Source organism: Emys orbicularis, chromosome 8 (genome assembly GCF_028017835.1).
Source record: "Emys orbicularis isolate rEmyOrb1 chromosome 8, rEmyOrb1.hap1, whole genome shotgun sequence".
Classification (NCBI taxonomy): Eukaryota; Metazoa; Chordata; order Testudines; family Emydidae; genus Emys; species Emys orbicularis.
This window is the reverse complement of record NC_088690.1, coordinates 17570531-17592005: the sequence shown is the minus strand read 5'-3', so window position 1 is coordinate 17592005 and position 21475 is coordinate 17570531. Positions and strand designations below refer to the sequence as shown.

At 39.9% G+C, this 21475-nt stretch overlaps 2 protein-coding genes across 7 annotated transcripts in view; one reads left to right on the top strand and one right to left on the bottom strand.

The window, feature by feature from the left end:
• The window catches only part of DOCK7 (dedicator of cytokinesis 7), a 151299-nt gene that overhangs the window by 63347 nt on the left and 66477 nt on the right, over positions 1-21475 (top strand). The window lies entirely within an intron of this gene.
• On the bottom strand, positions 3882-13399 carry ANGPTL3 (angiopoietin like 3). Its single transcript, XM_065410141.1, has 7 exons — positions 12905-13399; positions 11670-11780; positions 9264-9381; positions 8275-8388; positions 6891-6986; positions 4902-5174; positions 3882-4063 (listed from the first exon to the last, which is right to left on the bottom strand). Exons 1-7 carry the CDS (start codon positions 13397-13399, stop codon positions 3882-3884), a joined length of 1389 nt encoding a protein of 462 aa, XP_065266213.1.

The following is a 21475-nucleotide window of genomic DNA, read 5'->3' as shown; positions in this document are numbered from 1 at the left end:
GAGAGAATGTCTTTTGGGAAGATAGGGTCACATGCTCAGGGGCCATAGGATTGGGTTGGACCTAGAGATGATCAAAAATTTTTCTTGTAAACATTTTTTCGCTGCAAAATGTCTTTGACTGTATGAAAATTTTAGTAGAAAAAATTCCTATAATTTGAAAAGCTATTTTTAATTGAAAAAAAGTTTAGAAGAAAAAATTTCCACCAGCTTTAGGTTCAACCCAGCCCTTTGATGTGTCAACAGAACTACATAGTGCATTGCCGGTTTATCATTCAAAATACTGCACCAGAACAAAACACAAAATGTTGTGTGTTCAGTTTTCAGTATTTTGGTTTCCCTATCGTTTTTCTCTCATACTCCTCCTCTACCCCCTTTTTGGTGGGGGTGAAAAAAGGAGAAAGAACATTTATCTCCTGTGAAAAATAAAAATAAAAGAAAATCCACCAAAAAATTGGAAAAAGATAAATTTAAATAATTTTCTGCAATAATTTTTATTATTACTGTTTTTGACCAACCATAGCTCCCCTCCAAGCTGGAGGACAGATTTGCTGTCTTTACTTTCAGACCATCTTAACTTATTTTGCTTTTTTCTTATAAACATTAACCCTTGAAGAGAATACATTACTGACTGAGACTGTCCTTTTCTGCTGAGTCATTTCACCAGTTCACATCTCTGCATTACATTTTAGTATAAACATTTCATAGATCTCTAATAACTGCTTAAATATAGTCACAGTAAATATTTTGTTGACCTGTTCATAGCACTTCGATACATATTCAGGTATAAATCCTATGGATAGTCAAACGATTAAGCTCATTAAAAATCAATTACCTGCATTGAAATTATACTAATGTCCTACAGATCATGTGGAACATCAGCATTTCACATTACAAGACTAAAACGTTTTTTTGTTCCTTGTAGTATGTATATAACAAACATTTTTATTACCAGCTACCCATTTAAACTGTTTCTGAAAGTATATTCTTTAGCTACTTCATTTATTGTACTTATATGGTCCCCCATTACCATAGTATCTGAGCATCTCGCAATCTTTAATGGATTTATCCTCCCTATACCCCTGTTGGGTAGGGACATGCTGTTTTTATGGGGAAGAGAGGCTGGGTTCTTCTGGGGGAGCCAGTCCTTCTCTGCCCTTCCAAATTACTTCATTCTTCTCCTAGCTGACCATCCTGATCTGCCCTGTCTCCCCTTCGTAATCTTTTCCATCCCTTGCCTCATGCTGGAAGGCTGCAGTCATTGGGCAGCTGTGGGCCGGGCATAACTGGCCTGGCTCCAGGACCCAGCTGTTAGCTCAAAGCCTGGCCATTAGGAGTGGGTGATGGGCTGCTTACTCATGAGTCTTACTTTCAGAGACTGGGGATGGGGGAGGAAGCTGATGAGGTGGGGAAGGGCTCGTTTTGCAGCTGTGATAGAGGGGAAAGGAGACGGAGGCAGTGAAAGTAGGGAGATGAAAACCCATCTCACATTCTTCATCATAGAACACTAAGGGTCAGATGTTGGGGTTCTAAAACATCGGACTCTACCTGTCAGTCAAGACCCTCTCTCCTGCTAGAGGATTTTTACCAAGGAGTTGAACTCTTGGGCTCTTTCGCTAGAAGTAGCTAGTGCTGAAGTCCATTGAAAGTGTATCTAAACTGCAGGTCTGACACGTGTTTTAGCCCAACCCCATCTTACCATCCATACATAAAGCCCTTGACACATGTATTTAGATCCTCAGAATACATGCTTGCTAGCGTGTCCAGGAGTATAGGTACCCCTGTACCTATGTCTTACTGAAATTTGTGTCTCAGACCATCCACTTTGCAATGAGGATGAAGCTAAAGCATGTGTTGGTGAGGTCATGTTTGAATAGGCCGCCAGTGCTATCCCACAATTCCCATGGCTTATATATCTTTCTACAGACCCAACTTCCTGCTCCTCAGGGGCAGGACATCTCTCATTGTTTTTTTTTCCAGATGTTTGGCAGTCTTCTATGGGTCTAGTGACTGGGGCTTAACCAGGAAGTAATGACTTTTCTTGACTGGACAGTGAATTGTTTTGTGTCTGTGGATTAGTCTATTAGCAGTGAAAAAACCCAACACCAGACCACTGAAATTGGAGAGCTTCGAAGTACAGTCTAAATAGCAGTACAGTAGATTTATCACTCAGGCATTGTTACAAGGGGCAGGACAGGGGAGTGAGGATCCAGTCCTGGGGGTAGGATGGAACAGCACAAACTGGTGGGAAAAACTGGTGAGACAGCCCTGCTGTTTCTTGTCTTCCAAGGATGCTGGCAGACGGGGACTTGAGATTTGCACAGAGGATAAGCAGCACCAAGACAGTTCTTGTCCTCATCCCCAGACTACCTTTCCTCTAAGCTGGTGTGGGTCTCCTTGGCCTCTGTGAACTAGACAAACCTCTGTATGGGTACAACCAACTCACAGAAAACTAACCCTTTAAGAATTCTTTTATTCATGGTACATATTAGTTTCTTTTTGGAAATCTTCTTTATTGATTTTTAAAGTGTCATACAAACAACTAAACATTTCCAGTACATCGGTACAAATGTGCAGTTTCTCTTGATTGAGCATCTTACTTTGATTGTAATGAGTGCATTTCAACAGCATCAGACCTCTAATTAAATTAGTTAGTTCATTGTTTCTCTGAAATTTGCTAATTATATTCAACCTTGTTTTTATTTTGACAAAATATAGTTTTAAAAGGTGGGGGGGGGGGTTTAATGGCTACAGATATTAAAATGCTACAAAATTCATACAGTACAGTTGTTAGGTAAGATAGAAAAGTCAATATGACTCAAAATAATCACATTCTACGGCTCCTACCATGCAAACACTTACACGCTTAACCGTAAATATGTGAATAGTCCCATCTTTGCGGGTTCCTCCTTTGAGTAAATTTATGCAAATCTGTGTTTGCAGGATTGGGACTGAAGGTCCTGCAGGATCTTATAGTCCTTACCAATGTGATTAGTTGAGTTGCACCATTGACTTCGGTGGGATTTCTTGCATAGGTACAGGTTGCAGGATTGGTTTCTATTTATATTAAAGGCAATCGGTCTGTTTCAAACACAACATTTTGTCCAGTTGATTCCATAAATAAGGTATACCGAAAGGTAATTTAAGGGCCTGATTCAAAGTCCATTGAAATCCATGCGAAAAACTAATGGCAGTCTTTGGATCAGGCCCTAATAATTATTCTACAAAGTATAATATAAAAGGTTAGTTTCACATTCTGGATTTCCAGATGTGCTGCTTTCATAGTTGCATGAGCACAACAATGAAGATCTGGCTCAAGATGCACAGCTGGATGTTCACATTTAAATACATAGTACCATAAAATGCAGAATTATTTGCCAATTCATTCATGCATAGACACCTTCCAAGACTATAGTACTTGAGTCTAGCATGAAAGTAAGTTACTTTATAAAGTAAAATCTTTTTTTCTTCAAAACTAATACTTAAATGTTTTCTGTAGAATTCTGTCAGTCTGTTATTTTTATTGAAACATTTTGAATATTCTCCTCTACATAATCCAGAAACGAATGCATTGGCCTGAAAATTCTTGTCCACATGCAATACAGTCTGCCAAAATATCAAAAACACATCCAGTTTCTAGGCACTAGTGTTCAAAGGTGGGGATGCGTACGTAGTTTTGAACTTGAAATATATTTATATTGGAAAAAATAATAATATTCTCAAAATATACCATAAGACCATAGCAGACTCCTCCATGTTGTATCATTGAATAGTATGGAATATATGTAATGCCTTGTATTTGGGCATTCAGCCCTGATTATTAGTTCATGTTATGTTTAATGTTCAGTGAATATGTGTTCAATTAAACACATCAGAATGAGGTTTCACTCAAAACTTTCTAAATCCGTAGGATGTATCATCAGTTTGGTTGACTTGATCAAATAGAGTCTTCCTTTCTGAGGCTTCCAGTATATTCCTCGTCTCCTTTCCAGTTTTCCTTCTGATCTTGGTTTGATATATTTTCCATTCAGATTGGTTTCCTCACACGCTCTGTGCCACCAGCCACCTAAAAACAATATTTTGGTGTCATTTAGTCCAAATTTTACTTTTCCTGTTTGACGTCAGAAGGCTAGTCACTGATTTGGATTTCATTTTCAAAATAAGGCTTCTCTAGGCCTGATCCAACTCCCATTGAGGTCAATGGGAGACTCTCTTTTGGTTTTTTGGTTTTTAAATGTATAGGAAAATTCTACCTTTGTCCTAGATATATGTATCAGTTTTGAGGTGAATGTGACTTATTTTGTACATTTTAAAGCGGACCAAAATCAGGCTTTAAATGGAAACTCGGCTGCAGGCTTAACTATAGTCTGCTGCGTATGATAGAGTGGAGTTAATATGCAGTCTATCTTCTGTTTTGTGCAAGAAGGGATTACATGTAGAAAGCCAATGTAGTCCAGTAGCTGGGCGCTGGACTAGGACCCAGTACGTGGGAGGTGAACTCCTGGCTCCATTGAAATCTGTGGCAAAATTCCTATTGACTTAAATGAACAAGGAACTCACCCCTGAGTTCCATTTCTATCTCTGCTACTAATTCACTCTATGACCTTGAGCAAGTCACTTAGCATCTCTGTGCTTCAGTTTTCCCCACCTGTGAAATGGGATAATAATGCTCAGGTGGTGTCTTAGGACTCTGAAATCTGTGGAGAAAAAGCACTATATAAGTGCTGATAATTATTATTTTATTTTATTCTATGATTTGCAGGGGAGAGATTTTATGAACTAGTCTTTTCAATCTCTAACATCCATGACAGCTGAGCCATTATAGGTAGATTCCCAGTAATTCATGAAGTTATATCTAATGTAACAAAGGAACTGAAATTTAAATGTGCTTCGAATACTGGTACCTGAATATCTTTCTGGACAGTTGAAATCTCTCTTTGTAGCATTGTCATGATCCATCATAAAGAACCTCAGTTTTGTTTGTTCAGGCAGTGCGTTGGGAATATTTCCTGAGATCTCTGAAAGATGAAGTGTGTAGTCTGTTTCTGGGCTTCCCAGGGTGAATGTGTACTCGACGTAACGTTTATTATCTTTCCAGTCTTTCAGCTCAATACGTAAAATGTAGTCAGCTTGGTTAGCAATGGAATATAACTTCGCTAGTCCCAACCAAAATTCCCCTGCAAGGACAGGTTGCATGAATATCATTAGTATGGAGTTAAGACAGAGCACAATTATTTAAAAAGGTTTATTCATTGCTTAATTAAATCAATAGTATGAGTCTTGGGAACTCTTGATCTTTTCAGAGAGTCTCCTGAAACATTCTTTTTGTTTACATCTTTTTAATTACACACTCGTGATCAATAAAAACTAGATATATAAATGAAATGGAACCTCTCCTAATTTTCACAGCGCTTGTGAAGGACTGCAAAGGGGACTCCAGACATTTAAAAAAAATGCGTAACTGAAACAGTATGATAAGTGAAGCAAGTGACATATATAAAACTTAATTGTAATGGAAATGGATTTCACTTGTGGTTGTGGGGGTGGTGGTGGTGGGCCTAAATTGGGATTTTGATGCCCTTATATTAAAAAAAAATGGATTTAATTTAAGTAGTTTTTCTCCTTCATGGACTTTTTGATAGTTGAACATATCGTTTAGCAGAATATGAACCAGCTTCTTATTATGTCTATTGCTGATCCCTGTGCAAAAACAATACTACCAAATGTGAATGCTACACAAGCAAGGTGCCCACCTACGTTTCAAGAAACAAAGGACAAGCTCTTTTGAAAAAATACAGAACAATACTTTAAGAAGCAACACTCCACCCTTTTACGTTCATGTTAGAAAATCCTTCACAGGCCACAGTCATACATTGGTATCTCTGTATACTTGTATGATCCTTTGCATGATTTTTTCTGATCTGTGGAACAAAATGCACCCTATGTTGATATGGGATGTTGGAATTCCTCACCAAGTAAGGCACATTCCTTAAAATAAGAGGCAGAAATCCTCCTACATGAGAAAATGCTTGCCTCAGTCCTATTTACTGCTCCAACCCCAGAGGGAGGAGTGGAGCAACTCTTCACTGTTGCAGATGTGAAAGAAAGCAATAGTTGATATCATGCTGCTGTCTACCCACTGCTCTGTGGGTAGATTGGGAAATTGGTGGCTTGAATCTGCCACCTGAGTCCTGCCACGGTGAGTCTTTTTTCTGTAAAAGGAGAATCAAGTAATTTTTAATAGATGCATAGAAAAATCTGCTGGATAGGCAGGCTGTTAGCCAATGCTTGGCATTAAAAATGGTCTTAGAGTTGATGATTAACTAATATAAACATGGGTGTTTCCTCACCATTCACATGCCAGGTAAGATGATTGGCTGCCAACGATTGGGAGACTGAATGTGTAGAGAGGAAAATACTGTCTAGCTTAATGGTGTCTTGAGCTTGAACAATTGATGTGGTGGTGTTTAGTGTAAACATGGTATGGTTGGAGGAAGAAGTGCTGCTTACTTTGCCGCTGTTTACTGTGTATTTCTCGTGGTCAGAAATGTGTATCAAGGAAACCTAGAACTTTGGGTGGGGAGTTTGAAAAGGGCAGAATCTAAATAAATAAAATAACATTTAAAGCTGAAATGAGTCTTTTTGGTCTTGATTTAGCCAAGCTCCTGAGCACGTTTAAGGTAAGCACATGCTTAAGTGCTTTGCTGAATTCAGGGCTTTATGTTTCCTGGTATGCAATAGACAGTGTCTCACATTAGCTATATGAGCTGCTCAGACTGGTTTGCTTGTTTCTGCCTGCTGGTGTGTGAATGCACTAGATTCATCCAAGATTCCAGCATCTGAAAGCAGCTAACAGCCTATAAAAAATGAAGGAGCAAAAAGAGTGCCTTTACCCTTGAGATCTCCAAAACCATTTGCATAGCTCTCCCAGGTTTGGTTGAAATCTAGTGATCCATCAACTCTGTTTTGAATGACTGTCCATGAGCTGTCTGTGAATGACAAAGGGAAGGAAAACATAAACCTGGTAGGTCATTTTAACCATTTGTTTGGACTTTGACAAGAGCAGAGCCATAGATAAAAAGAGATTTACTTGTTCCATGTTAGTAGCTTTGCTGGGCATTTTATAAATACCATTTACAGTCCACAAAATTCTCTTAAGTGGTAGCTCTTGACTGCTTAGGATATTATGCTCACATTCGTATAAAGCGTGACTGATTTTTTGTTTTGTTTTTTGAAGTAACCAGGTCATGACACCCTCATCTGACCCAGTTACAACAAACATGGTTGAATTATGACCCTTCAGCAGCTTCTTTTCACAGTGAAACCACAGGCCAACCATGTTTGCACATCCAAACATATCACCCGGCCTCACTAGGTTTGCATCAGTGTGTGCCAGAGATCAGGGAGCCAAGAGGTCACTTACATAGAGCAGCACTGCCAGTCTGAGAGGCACTGTGCTGTGCTATGATACGATGGGAGGAAGGACAACTGGTCAGACTGGTGATACACATGCGTGTGTACCACGAAATAACCGCATTATGACTTTGTTACAGGAAAACAAGCAGATACCAGCGTAGGCTGCTGGCAAAGATATACCATCGGTAGTTGCCATAGTTATTATGTGTGTATCAACCATGTTGTGCCTGGACACAATCCTTGTTTAGATCCAACATGGTCACTGACTGGTGACAAACTAATTGAAATGTGTTAGCATGGATAAACTCATGGCAGTTCTGTACCCCAGAATAACCTTGTAAAGAATCAAGTATCAGAGGGGTAGCCGTGTTAGTCTGGATCTGTAAAAAGCCACAAAAAGTCCTGTTGCTTTTTTTACTTATAAAGAATGCGTGTCAAACTATTCAAAGCATAACCACTGTTAGCTGGCCATGGTGAGTGTTATGCAATGAACTGGTTTAATTTAGAAAAGTTACTAGTTGTTTGTAATACAGTGTTAGTAATCATTGCTTTTTAGTGGTCATTCAGCTGTAGGGATGAAAAGCTATTTCCCGCAGAGGCTAATGGATTTGCCTCCTTGCTTATACTGAAGAATGGACTGAACAAAGAATGGAAGTGATTTCTTCAATTCTCTGTGGTATTTTGAAAAATAGGGATGAATTCGGAAATGCCACTGGCTGCAGTCAGCCTTATATAATAGATGACAACCTTGTGGGTGGTCTGCTGTAAGTTTGTGTACATTTTAGGGCAGTAAGCACATTTCAGTTTATCAGTAAACTGTTAAAGGAAGAATTACACTGCTTCTAGTGTAGCTGGTCTTACCAGATTTCATTTCACAATAGACATTAAAAGCTTCAGATCCGTTGGGTTTAATAGAGTAAATGCCACTCGTCCGTTCACCTCTGTTATAAAGCGCAGTGCAATCAGTAGCAACACCTGGAATAGCAATAATTAAAGAATTACAGATATCTTTTTGCAGTTAAGAAGCTTGAAGGACACAATCCAACACTGCAAAGGTAATTGCCTTTTTAAAGCCTCTTGGAACAAAACAGAAGCTGGAATAGTTAGTTCAGCAGGAGTGTTCTTTTATGACAGTTCCTTCTGTGAAATGGGCAAATTAAATTCTGAGGGCTAAAAATTACGTCAGAGGAAAAGTGGCCAACTGGTTGTTGGGCAGCTGGTGTTTGCTCAATTAGGCAAGGTTTCAATTTAGATAATCTTACAAAAGGGATAGTCTAAGAACAGACCGTTGGACATAATGACTTCTTTTCTCCACAAAGTTCTAATCATGGTTGTTTGAATTAGACTGAATTCCCAAACGTTACTATTGCTGAAGTCTAAAAATGCTGATCAGCTTTAAAAATCTAATCCAAGTCCTGTCAATCCCAGTCTCAGTCCATTTCCAAATGGACAAATGCCTACATCATCAAAACTGACAGTAAAGGTACTGCCTTGTATGTGTGATACAAAATGTAACCCAGGGAAAGGTCAGAGACTGAATTGCCTACCGAGACCAGACTATTTCAACCCTAGAAGTTGTCCCACTTTGTGAAAGTGGAGGCAAATTTGTGGGGCAGTGTGGGGAAATGTGCACTGCTGCACCTTTTATATAGTTAAATAGAGGACTCGAGTCTCCAAAGTTGAAAACCCATCCCCTTTCATAAGAACTGGCTTCATAGAGAAACTAGAAAAAGAAAGGTAAAAACCTCCTGTATCTGACCATTTAACAGTGAGCACATTCATGCACGCATATGCACTACTGCCAACACAATGCGTTACACAGTCATACCTAAAGCATTAGATGATCTTACCATTGAATTCCTGAACTGGAGCTGTGGAATTATGTGAAGGAAGGGGAATGATCTTTGGTTCAGTTTGCTTCAGAGAAAATGAACTCTCTGTGTTTTCTTGGAAACTTGTATTGCTTAGCTGAAAAGAAGCATATTTATGTATTATTGATCTCCCAAGCATCTTGGAATTATAATCAAAAGTCATATACTTAGTTCAACAATCCAAGGTACTGTATCCATTTTTATTGTCAATTTAATCTTTTAAAGTAATCAGTGTACAGTACAATATGAAAAGTGTTTTATAAATGTTCTTGGAGATTTTGAATATACTAATCTATAAAAAGGGAAATAAAAACAACCCAGGAAACTACAGACCAGTTAGTTTAACTTCTGTGCCAGGGAAGATAATGGAGCAAGTAATTAAGAAAGTCATCTGCAAACATTTGGAAGGTGGTAAGGTGATAGGGAATAGCCAGCATGGATTTGTAAAGAACAAATCATGTCAAACCAATCTGATAGCTTTCTTTGATAGGATAACGAGTCTTGTGGACAAGGGAGAAGTGGTGGATGTGGTATACCTAGACTTTAGTAAGGCATTTGATACGGTCTCTCATGATATTCTTATCAATAAACTAGGCAAATACAACTTAGATGGGGCTACTATAAGGTGGGTGCATAACTGGCTGGATAACCATACTCGGAGAGTAGTTATTAATTGTTCCCAATCCTGCTGGAAAGGGATAACAAGTGGGGTTCCGCAGGGGTCTGTTTTGGGACCGGCTCTGTTCAATATCTTCATTAACATTGGATATTGGCATAGAAAGTACACTTACTAAGTTTGCAGATGATACCAAACTGAGAGGGATTGCAACTGCTTTGGAGGATAGGGTCATAATTCAAAATGATCTGGACAAATTGGAGAAATGGTCTGAGGTAAACAGGATGAAGTTTAATAAAGACAAATGAAAAGTGCTCCACTTAGGAAGGAACAGTCAGTTTCACACATACAGAATGGGAAGAGACTGTCTAGGAAGGAGTACAGCAGAAAGGGATCTAGGGGTTATAGTGGACCACAAGCTAAATATGAGTCAATAGTGTGATGCTGTTGAAAAAAAGCAAACATGATTCTGGGATGTATTAACAGGTGTGTTGTGAGCAAGACACAAGAAGTCATTCTTCTGCTCTACTCTGTGCTGGTTAGGCCTCAACTGAAGTATTGTGTCCAGTTCTGGGCACCACATTTCAAGAAAGATGTGGAGAAATTGGAGAGGGTCCGGAGAAGAGCAACAAGAATGATTAAAGGTCTAGAGAACATGACCTATGAAGGAAGGCTGAAAGAATTGGGTTTGTTTAGTTTGGAAAAGAGAAGACTGAGAGGGGACACGATAGCAGTTTTCAGGTATCTAAAAGGGTGTCATAAGAAGGAGGGAGAAAACTTGTTCATCTTAGCCTCTAAGGATAGAACAAGAAGCAATGGGCTTAAACTGCAGCAAGGGAGGTTTAGGTTGGATATTAGGAAAAAGTTCCTAACTGTCAGGGTGGTTAAACACTGGAATAAACTGCCTGGGGAGGTTGTGGAATCTCCATCTCTGGAGATATTTAAGAGTAGGTTAGATAAATGTCTATCAGGGATGGTCTAGACAGTATTTGGTCCTGCCATGAAAGCAGGGGACTGGACTCGATGACCTCTCGAGGTCCCTTCCAGCCCTAGAATTTATGAATCTATAATGCTAACATGCCTCTTTGAAACTCATGTTTGGTCTATGAAACTGCCAATTTGCTTACCTGTCCATTTGACATGTATCTTGATCGGTGGATGGACTTAAGTTGTCACCTAAATAGCACCACTCAGGCAACTAGTCCCAACCTCTAGAGAGTTTACGGAGCCCTTGGGCCCTGCATTAAAAACTCTTTTCTTTTGGGGCCTGCTCTGAGGAGTGAAATTAAATAGGAGCATGTCAATTTCAAAAACATGTCAGTTGTACCCACAGCTGTGGTAACAGAGGTTAAACATTTTAGTGCAGAGGCATGGTGCTGTGTTGAAATGAATATAGCAGCAGAGAGGAGGAAAAAGGGAAAATAACGTAACACTGGGAGGCAGGAGAAAGGACAGAGTTGGAAGAACAGTGAGATTGGTAATTAGAGAATTAAACAAAATGAGAAAAGTTACAATCCCCAAACATGCCCCACTTGGGTTTTATGGTCCATGGTGCAGAACTTTATACTCCGCATTCTTGTGCCCTAGCCCCAAACACATACCACAGTACCACAACAGTTCTGTCGCATTTAGCAGTTGCACACCCACAAAAAGATTGTGTCCCAAGATTTGCATTTTGGCCCCTGGGGTTATTTCCCCCCTTAGGTATCTCAGACAATCAGAATGAATTCTGGAAAGGAGAAGTGTATTCAGATAGCTAGTTCCTCTACCTTCTCTTCCAGCTCCTTTATTTGATTGTGCTGTTTATCAAGTTGTGCATGCTGTTCTTGTACAACTTTGAGAAGTTGCCTAATGTGGTTGTCCTGTTCCTGTACAAAATTCTGGAGGGGAAAAAAGTGGAACTTCATCAAAGACAGCTTTCATTCTGTGTTAGAAAGATCAGATTAATGCCTTAGCAAAAAGTAGCCTTCAACCAATCTTTTTTTATCGGTGTCAGTTTTTAAAGGCAAAACCACTGCACAATGGTTATTGTTTTCCTTTATTTTGCCTTCCCTGTCCTATCTTGTGAGGCAGAATCCTCTCTTTTCCTCTGCAATGAGTATCTACATCAATTTTGGATCAAATTTATGTAGCTCTTACTTGAGCAAAACTGCTCTCAGCTTCAGAGACCTTCATTTGGTCCTTTATTTCAAACACTTTAATCCCACTCTGTAGGTGATTCAAAGAATGAATTTTTGTGGAGCTGTCTTGTGTTTTTAATTGAACTATATAAATAACACATACCAGTAGGCCAGTAGAGAGGAAGGATGCTCCAGTGGTTAGGCCCTGCTGTGCCATGAGTTTTCTGTGTGACCTTGGGCAAGTCACCTAGCCTTTCTGTGCCTCAGTACCCATCTGTAAATTGGGGATAATGGCACTGCCTTACCTCCCAGGGTGTTGTGAAGATAAATATATTGAAAATTTTGAGGTGCTCAGGTACTGTGGTGATGGGGACCATATAAGTACCATAGATAGATAGCCCCTCTTTAACGTTCATTTTTTAAATAAATGTTACTAAATCTTATAAACATTAAACTTATCAGAATTCACATAGACCACCATTTTGCAATGAACTGTATTGTGCTGTAGTTTTGTTAATCTGATTTCCAAAGGGTTTACCATTATGGTTTAGTGTACTTTGAAATTGATTTTTTTTTTTTAAGTGCAGAGCAAAATATGTAGGGCCATATCATTCCATCTGTTTTCAAGCATATTTCCTCACTGATTTCTTTCGGGATTTATGCTTTAAAACTGATGACATTTTGTGGCCCATAATAAGACACTTGAATTGATTTCTGCAAGACTATTAGTCTCCAGATTAATATACAAAGCTTATTTCTCAAAATACATATTACTGCTTCTAGAAATGTGTGGAGGAAACATGGCTTTCAGAGTAACACTCCCTAAAATAGCATTCCGATTTACTTTGGCTTTCTACTCTCTGGGTTTCCTCAAGTCTACTTACTTTGAGTGAAGTCATTTCTTTCGGTTCTTGAACTTTAGGCTGGATGTGGACTAATTTAATTACTTTCTCTTCCAGCCCCCCTACTTTCTCTTGAAGCTGGATCTTGTCTTGTAATAGGTCTTCAATCTTTGAGTTCAGCTCGAGGGATATATTCCTTATCTCTTCATTGTTGGCCTGCAATCTGGAAGTTGTTTTTCTGAGCTCTTCTTCTTCTACCTTGATTTCATTGGTTTGCAGTGAGAGCTCATAAAAAGACTTGTCAAAAATGTTCAGTTTTTGAAAGATGTCGTTCATTTGCCCCTTGGTCTTGTGGACAAAGTCTTTAAGGCCGTGCCCAAGCTGGAGAAGCCCATTAGCTAAAATCCGCACATCATCTAACATGGCAAATCTTGAGTTTGGCTCAGGAGGTGCAGAATCAATGGAAGAGTAGTCCTTGTCAATTTTACTTGAAATAGCAAAAGGGGCAATGAAAAGAAAGACGAGGGCTATTTTCATGGTGTCTCTTTCCAATATCCTAAGGTAGTTTTGAACAGAGATGTTTTCCCTAGTTATAGTTTTTGCTGTATGGTGGTTCTAGGTTGAAGAATTTAGCCTATATATATGCCTGTTCGGTTCAGAAAAGGCAAACGGATTCAGTTGATCATTAAACCATGTATAATTGAACTAATGTAACCTCTGTCCTGTCCAGGTTGATATCTGGAAAGATAAACCTGTGTGACCAGCCTGTTGCTGATTAAACTAGTACTTAGATTTCCAATATGCCAGCTATTCTGTTGTTAAAATTATTGGTTGATGTGATGTATTGATGAATATACCCCTTTCTTTACAGGTTCATTTTTTTAATCATAATTTTGAACTATGGATAAGGGTCTAAATTACCTCTGAGTTACAGTGTAAGGGTTCTTTACTTTGCCAGAGGAATGTAAAAGGGCCTTAGCATAAATGAGACGCAATCTCTGTGTTTCAGATTCTGCCTCTATTGGGGGTGGGGGGGACATCCTACAGAAGGGCAATTCACTGAGCCTGACTCTGATCTCACACCACTTTGACACTGGTGTAATTCAGTGTACTTCAACTGATTTACTCTTCAGTTACCCCAGGATAAGTGACAGCAGAATTAGACACAGTAAATGTAGACTCATTGGGCTTGATTTTTCTACTCCTTTGCACCTTCTTTAAGTTCTTCAATCCTGTGCACAGTGGATGTAAAACGCTACCACTGGTGTACATGAGTGGAGAATTCTGATTTGGCAGATTCACTTTGTGATCATTTTGCACAAGTGTACATGACTTCTCAAGGTTCAAGCAGTGGAAATCAGAACCACTGGGTTTCTGAGGCATCATGTGATCAGGAGGGCAAAGGTTGATGCTCATGATTCCTTAGGAACCTAAAGGAAACTCCAGCAAACCATGAGCCATCCGCATGGAGCATCTGCCAATCCATGCTAATCCGCTTCCTTGATATCCTCTTCCTAAGTAGCTGTGCTACCATTTACCATCCCCTCTATGCCTATGCTGCACAGTCCTCTGAGTGCTGGGAGTGTTTTTAGGACATCATGAGTTTCAGCGGGAAATTCTGCAGGGGTTTCCATATGTTTGCAGGGTGAATTTGCATGGGTTTGTGGATGATGCAACTGAGATAAACTTTTCCTGGTCGTAGGGTATGTCTACATTTAAACTGCTACAGCTGTGCTGTCGTAATGCTTTGGTGTAGACACTACCTATGTTGATGGGAGGGGTTCTTCCATCAGCATAGGTAATCCACCTCCCAAGAGATGATAGCTAAGTCTTTTTTTGACTTAGCGCGGTCTACACTTGGGGTTAGGCCGGCCTAGCTATGTCTCTCAGGCTTGTGGATTTTTCACACCCCTGAGAGACGTAGCTATGCCAATGTAAGTTCCCAGTGTAGACCAGCCATTAATTTAGCTTGGCTATGCAAAGCCCCAAACCATGGGCATTCCCATGGGTGGGTGAGAGGGACAAAGCCGTATTTAGGCTTGGTCTGTACTTGAAAGTTATACAGACGCTCCCCGGGTTACGCAAACCCGATTTATGGAAATCCGGATTTACGGAAAAAGTTCTGCTAAGCTTTTTTCCCCCCCCCATAATTGTCGGAGATATGTTCCCGACTTACGCAAAATTCGACTTACGCAAGGCATTCCGGAATGGAACGCTTGCGTAAGTCGGGGAGCTTCTGTATCAACATAGCTGTGTTGGTCAGGAGTGGGGGGAAACCACACCCCCGACTGGCATAGCTATGCTGACATAATCCCCAATGTAGACGCAGCAGTGTCACTGGAGGAGTGTTTCCATCAGCATAGCTAATATTGTTTCGGACAGGTGGTGTTCCTACATGGACAGAAAAACCCCTTCTGTCAGCACAGGCTGCGTCTACACTACGAAGCTATGCCAGCATAACTATTCCAGTTTAGTTATGCCAGTATTGTCTCCGTAGTATAGACATTCAAGGTTTTTCCCAGAGTGCTGGCTGGAGTTGGGAGAGCCTCCTAGTTGCTCAACTTTATTTATTTATTTATTTATTTGCATATGTGCGCATAACTCAGTGTCAAACAGGAAAGTGTATTGAAATGAAGTCGTTAACCCGGGCACTGAACCTCTGCATGAGGAAATTTGGTGACATGCAATAAATCATAAAATATTAAGTGGCATGAAAAATTATTTTTAAATTCTATTGCACAGATTAATAGCTAGAGTAATATATTACATCGGTGCAGTAGGAATCTGAGGGATCAGCTCATGTACACCAGCCACAGAAAAACGATAGCGAATCTGGATAAAGTTCATAGCTCTGGACAGTGGAATTTCATTATAAATCGGCTGGCATATGATCAAAGCAAATACAAGAAATAATCTGATGTAATAGTCAGTACTTCACAGCAGACCACAACCACATTTCTCATAGTATCCCAAGGAGATAATCTTGATGAGAGACAACAATCCAGCAGACTTGGGCCCTGCAATGCAGTCTGCTAGCAGGAGCCTGCAGTTGGCGACCATGTTTGAGGATCTTGTTTTGGAAGAATGCTGAGACAAATCACTAGAAAATGTTTTGTAGGAAACATTCGTAAAATGACAGGGGGATGAATGAACAGACAGCATGACAAGGGGCTGTGAATAATTAGGAATTTGATCCTGAAATGTATCTAAAAAGTCAGGCAAAGAAAAGATTTAAACATCAGGAGGGCAATCCATGGTTTTTAATTCTTTACCCTCAGATATTTTGAGGACTTGGGCCCCAGTCCTAGGATCCAGCGGAACTACGCTGGGTACAGAACTCAAGTGGGGTAGGGAGTCAGAGACAGCTTTGTGCCACTCTTTGTGTTCCTCTTGTCTGTGGTGCTGCGGGGGGCCAGCCCAGCCCATGGCACAAGTGATCTTAACATGTTTTTAATTTATAACCAAATTTCCAAAAGATTTCATGTTTAACCTGATGTGACTTTACCCTGCCTGTCTCTTTACCTGATAGAACAAATCACAAAACTGAAAAAATGGCCGTCACTAAAGGAATATAGGTGCATGTATACACACGCACGCACCCCTACCTTCCCTCAATGCAAGGGTTTTTTTTGATGGTTTGTTTCCTTTTAGTTGATTAGAACCTGCTTTAAGTCAGGTAAGAAATAAGCGAGTGTAAGATGTAGAAGGAACCATTTCTAGCTGAGAGAAGTTTAGCACAGATCTTAGTAACCATTTCACAAGCAGGTTCTCTTTTGATGTCCCTGGTAAAGTGACAGGCAGGGTCCAGTTTCAAGTTTTGGCTGTGGTTATGTGCAAGAGGCATGCACAGTTAGCCCAGCCAGCCAGTAGTGAAGTCTGTCTGGTCACCTGTTGTATGCAGTGTTGCTGTAGCCATGGTGGTCCCAGAATATTAAAGAGACAAGGTGGGTGGGTGAGGTTATATCCAGTAAAAGATATTCTTTCACCCACCGTGTCTCTCTGGTCACTTGTTGTCAGACGTAACAAACAGTGGAGGTTTTTTTAGTGTAAAAGGACATTGGAAATGAGTTTATTTTTGGTTATTTGTTCCTAATCATTTCACCTCCATTTGTCCTATTCCCTCTGCTGATCATCTCCTGTGCATTGATGTTCTGGAGTTCCATTGAAATCAGAACAGTGTGTCTTGATGGACAAAGTATTGTGGTGGCACTGAAGGTGTATTTGCCCAACATATTCAACATGTTAAGAAGCATCATAGAAGTTAAGTAGTATGTAATTTATTGAATGGTTTAGTATTTCTCTGAGAGAATGTGTAGAGGAGTGAAGAGAGCAGGAGAAGGGGAGTCAGAGTCAGGGCCAGGGCCAGCGAGGGGGAGGGGGAAGCTGGTACAAATTACCGGGGCCCGGTGGTCCGGAAGGGGGCCCATGGCCCGGCTTCCCCCCCTCTCGTCGGCCCTGTTTAGCCAGTCCGCCCTTGCTGGGGGGCCCCAAAAAATTTTTAAACCGGGGCCCGAACCCACTCTCAGCGGCCCTGGTCAGGACTCCTGGGTTCTCTAACTTGCTGTGTTAGCGTGGACAAGTCACTTAACCAGCCTGTACCTCAGTTTTCCTTGTTGTAAAAAGGAGATAATACTCTCCTTCGTTAGAGACCTGTCACTTAATTTATGTTTGTAAAGCACTTTGAGATCTTCAAATTAATAGTGTTAGAGAAATATCAAGTAATTTTTTACAAGGTTCTTGTTTTGTGCTGTTTTGTTTGTAAGAGGAAATAAAAGGGAATAAAAACAGTGCATTCGGTTTTTGTCAGCAGTATTTGGTGGTGTATCTACTAAACAACAAGTGTAATGCTACCTAAAGATGCCTCAGTTTGATTTGCACAATTAAGGGTGATTATATAGAAATCATTACAAAGTTAACAGAAATATTCACTATCCCCAGGTATGCTGCAAACTCAGAGTATTGTTAATAAAATTTGAAAATTGTGGTCTCCTGACCTGTTTTCATGACAGCAGCCACTAGTCACTTATTTCCTAGGCCAGTGGAGTCCATATACACACCAAAAGTTTACGCATTTAAGCAAAGCGCTGCACGTGCATATCTTTAAGTATGTTTAGTAGTTCCATTGATTTTAATGGAACATGTCAAAGGTTATGCATGTGCTTATGTGCTATGTTGCATCAGGGCTTTAGATTCCAGGTACATTGTGATGAACGTGGCTAATCCATTGAATAAGAATGACTTTGGCTGTGGCTTTTGACGTTGACTGTAGCCCTGCTCACAAACTTGGCTACAAGATGATAACCACAAATATTGTGGCTTAATGGAACCAAGAGTGAAGCAATTACATTACTTGCAGGCTACATTCTTTATAAACAGATCTTGAAGCAATAGCACAGAGTATGTATTAGCTCAAATCACTTCTGGCCTATTGTTAAAATGAACCCATTTAATCTTTCTTCTTTAGCCTTTATTAGATTATGCTATATATTAACTTCACGAGAAAAATTATAATAATGCTGTGATAGAGTAGTCATATTTGTAGTGAGATAATAATGATTACCATATTTAACTGTGATATAGAATGCATAGTGCTTTATACCAGAGCATTAGATTCAGTGAGATTGATGGATTGCTGTACCACATAGTATCAGGGTTTTTAAGGGGTGTGTCCATGAGATTACAGCCTATAACAAGTTACTTTAGACCAAAACTACTGTTGGAAGGATATCAATCTCTACTAAATTCTAAGCATTTTCAGATTAATTTCTATAGAAACACATTAAATGTGTATGGTGCCCTATTGATTTCAGTCCTATTAAAAACTATATCCTGCATTATTACTTTACTCATGTGACTAGCTCCTTTGAACACTATGGAGATACTCACATGAGTAAAGTTAAGTATATGCTTAAGTATTTTCAAGATCGAGGCCTGAGTTTGTACTTGTGTCTGTGCCGAAATTTCTTTGGGCCCTTGCAGTTTAACTTGTAATGTTTTGTGGAGTTTTATTTTAAATGATTGATCTGGATAGAGCCCTTATTATAGGAATTAAAGATGGAAAATACCTATTAGCCCAGCCTGTTCCTCCCTTCCAGTGTTTAAAAAGAAAGATAAATATGCATGTTAAATGTATACGTATTTTCTGCATGGAAAAATCCATGACAGTCATATAGTCAAAAGACTAAAAGTCATTGAACCCTTAACTTGGTGAATGCAGTTCAGATAAAGTTTTCAGTTAAGCATGGCACCGCTTTGTAACAGGGGAAGACAGCTAGTTGTCGTTTTCCCATACTGCTATTGTTCTGTAAGTTACAAAATAGTAGAACTGGTTGAAAAATTAAAAAACACGTTGGCAAATGTTTGAAGTTGCTTTAGTTTTCAGAGTTTAAAACAAAGCCACTTTTCATTTTTCAAATATTTTTCATAATTTTTCCCCAGTAACTTTTCCAGTATGTCCATTTTTCCCAAGGAGAAGAGAAGCTGCCCTTGAGTTTGTTCTCAGTAAGACTTAGGAGATGGTTCAAGAAGTAACTAATATTGAGCCACAGTATAAGTAAGTCCAGTGCTCTTGGCAGGAAGAAGTGGTGTAAATGAGTAAAGTCAAAAATAAAAAAATGATGGGTGGGATTTTCCAAATCACTCGTCATTGGCCAATTCTGTCCCCACCAAAATCAATGAGAGTTTTACCATTTATTTCAACAGCAGTGGACTTTTGAAAGTCCCACCCTCAAAATACCACAACAAAGCCACCGAAGAGATTCGCGCAAGCCAGGTCCAGGGGGGAAAAAACTAGCCTGATTAAATAATAAGTTTCAAGGGGTTATTCAGAGCCTGTAGGAGAAAATTGTCTCTGAGAGCTGAGACCTCACACTGCTAGAAAAAAAGATGTATTTAACAAACATGATTCTGAAGGGCATTCATGTCCTGCTACGTGGCTGACCCGCATTAAATGAGCTTTTAAGGATTTTTATAGTATGAATAAAACAAAGAAAAATGTCTTTGGATTTTACAGAAAAGGGAAATTTTAACAACGGTGAGAAATTCCCTCCAAGAGTTCAGGATCACCTCTTTATAAAAGTATTAAAAATTAAGGATTTGAGGAAATGGCTGCAATCACATTACATAAATATTTAGAGAACTGCCTGGTGCTTTCATTTCCTGGGCTGAGAAAGACTTTGCTGTTTAACAGTTCATTTTATGAAGGTAAAAGTACATTTGAGCTCCTTTGCAAGTAATATAAGCTTTGCATACGTTTTGCTTAGCATTGCAGATGTCCTGCAATAAAAGCCCTAGACACCAGTCTTCGGATTTAGAGCCTTTGGCTGCAACTTTTATTGATTAAAAACCTGTGAATGAAACCACAAGGTATTGACTGTTACTTGGCAGCCGAAGTCCCTGTGGGGTCCTTTCTTAATCACCATAGACCGAGCATGTCTACTGCCACCTCAGCCCCATCCCAGTGGCAAATCCTCCCTCTGTTCTCTAGCCCTGTCCTCTGCACAAATTTCTGGCCCCACTAGTGTCCCACTCAGTCTTGTCTCTCTATTTTCCTCCTCTGAAACCATGCTAAGACTGTAGACTTTTGACCTTCAGGGACCCTGCCAACAAAGTTGTGCCAAATAATTAACCCTTAACAGCCCAGTAACTTGGCACAAAGCCCACATAGCTAGGCAGTCTTTGCCAATCTTTGACTTCACGTTCTCTCAGCATGTTCAGAGGATGGTGATAACATCGTCGGCATTCCAGCCAGTCTATAAAGTGCCCAGCACGTTGTGCAAAACAAGTGATGAAATGAGCCTTTATGATGAAGTGACTCTAATGAAGGAGGGAAGACTTGTTTCATGGGGCTTGATGGCTTAGCAGAGAGGAAAAATAATTAGAACTTAACAGGAGAAAGGGGAAATGAAGATGAAACTGGGGTCTAGCACCTACTGTACAAGATCTGTATAAGTGAAGTGATGCCAGGGCCATGTGAATGAGCTGAGAACCAGGTCATGCTGATTCAGGATCATATTCTGATTGAATAGCTGGGTATTTTTTATCCTGTGATGAACTGTATTTAAGTCCCCGACAAAGCACACTTATGACACCACTAGCTGTATCATCTAATCATCAGGGGCAAATTTTCAAAGGCACAAACAGGAGTTAGGCGCCTAACGCCCATGGACTATTAATGGAAATTATACACCTTACTGCCTTTGAAAATTTACCCTCAATATACATGATGATTGTCCTAACAGCCTTTATTTAAATGAGAGATGATCAAAAGAAGTGGGGGAGGAAGCAACTAATAGTCTTCCCCCCGTATTTTTGGTTGTGAATTTATCCAAAGCTGATGAGCCAGATCTTAGCTGCAGTGTGACAGCCACTCTAAAGTCATCTTGTGGATTCCCTCCCTGCTTAGGGATTCCTTGGATGGAACAGAGCAGCTGTGATACCTTCTACCCCACCACCTCCCAGCCCCTCGGAGAAGAATGGATGTTTGGATCTAGGTTTTTGGCTTGGGCCCATCTCTACTATTCTACATAACTCAGCCCTAACACTGCCTTTAATACAGGGATCTTGTAGCATGGCTTCCCAAATACATTAAATCCCTGTCTTAAGCACTAATAA

Coding starts and splice junctions, on each gene's coding strand:
- ANGPTL3 (XM_065410141.1), bottom strand. CDS start 13,399: ATGAAAATAGCCCTCGTCTTTCTTTTCATTGCCCCTTTTGCTATTTCA. Junction 8,389..9,263: donor TCCAGTTCAGGAATTCAATG/GTAAGATCATCT, acceptor TTGCTATTCCAG/GTGTTGCTACTGATTGCACT. Junction 6,987..8,274: donor CTATTGTGAAATGAAATCTG/GTAAGACCAGCT, acceptor TGTCATTCACAG/ACAGCTCATGGACAGTCATT.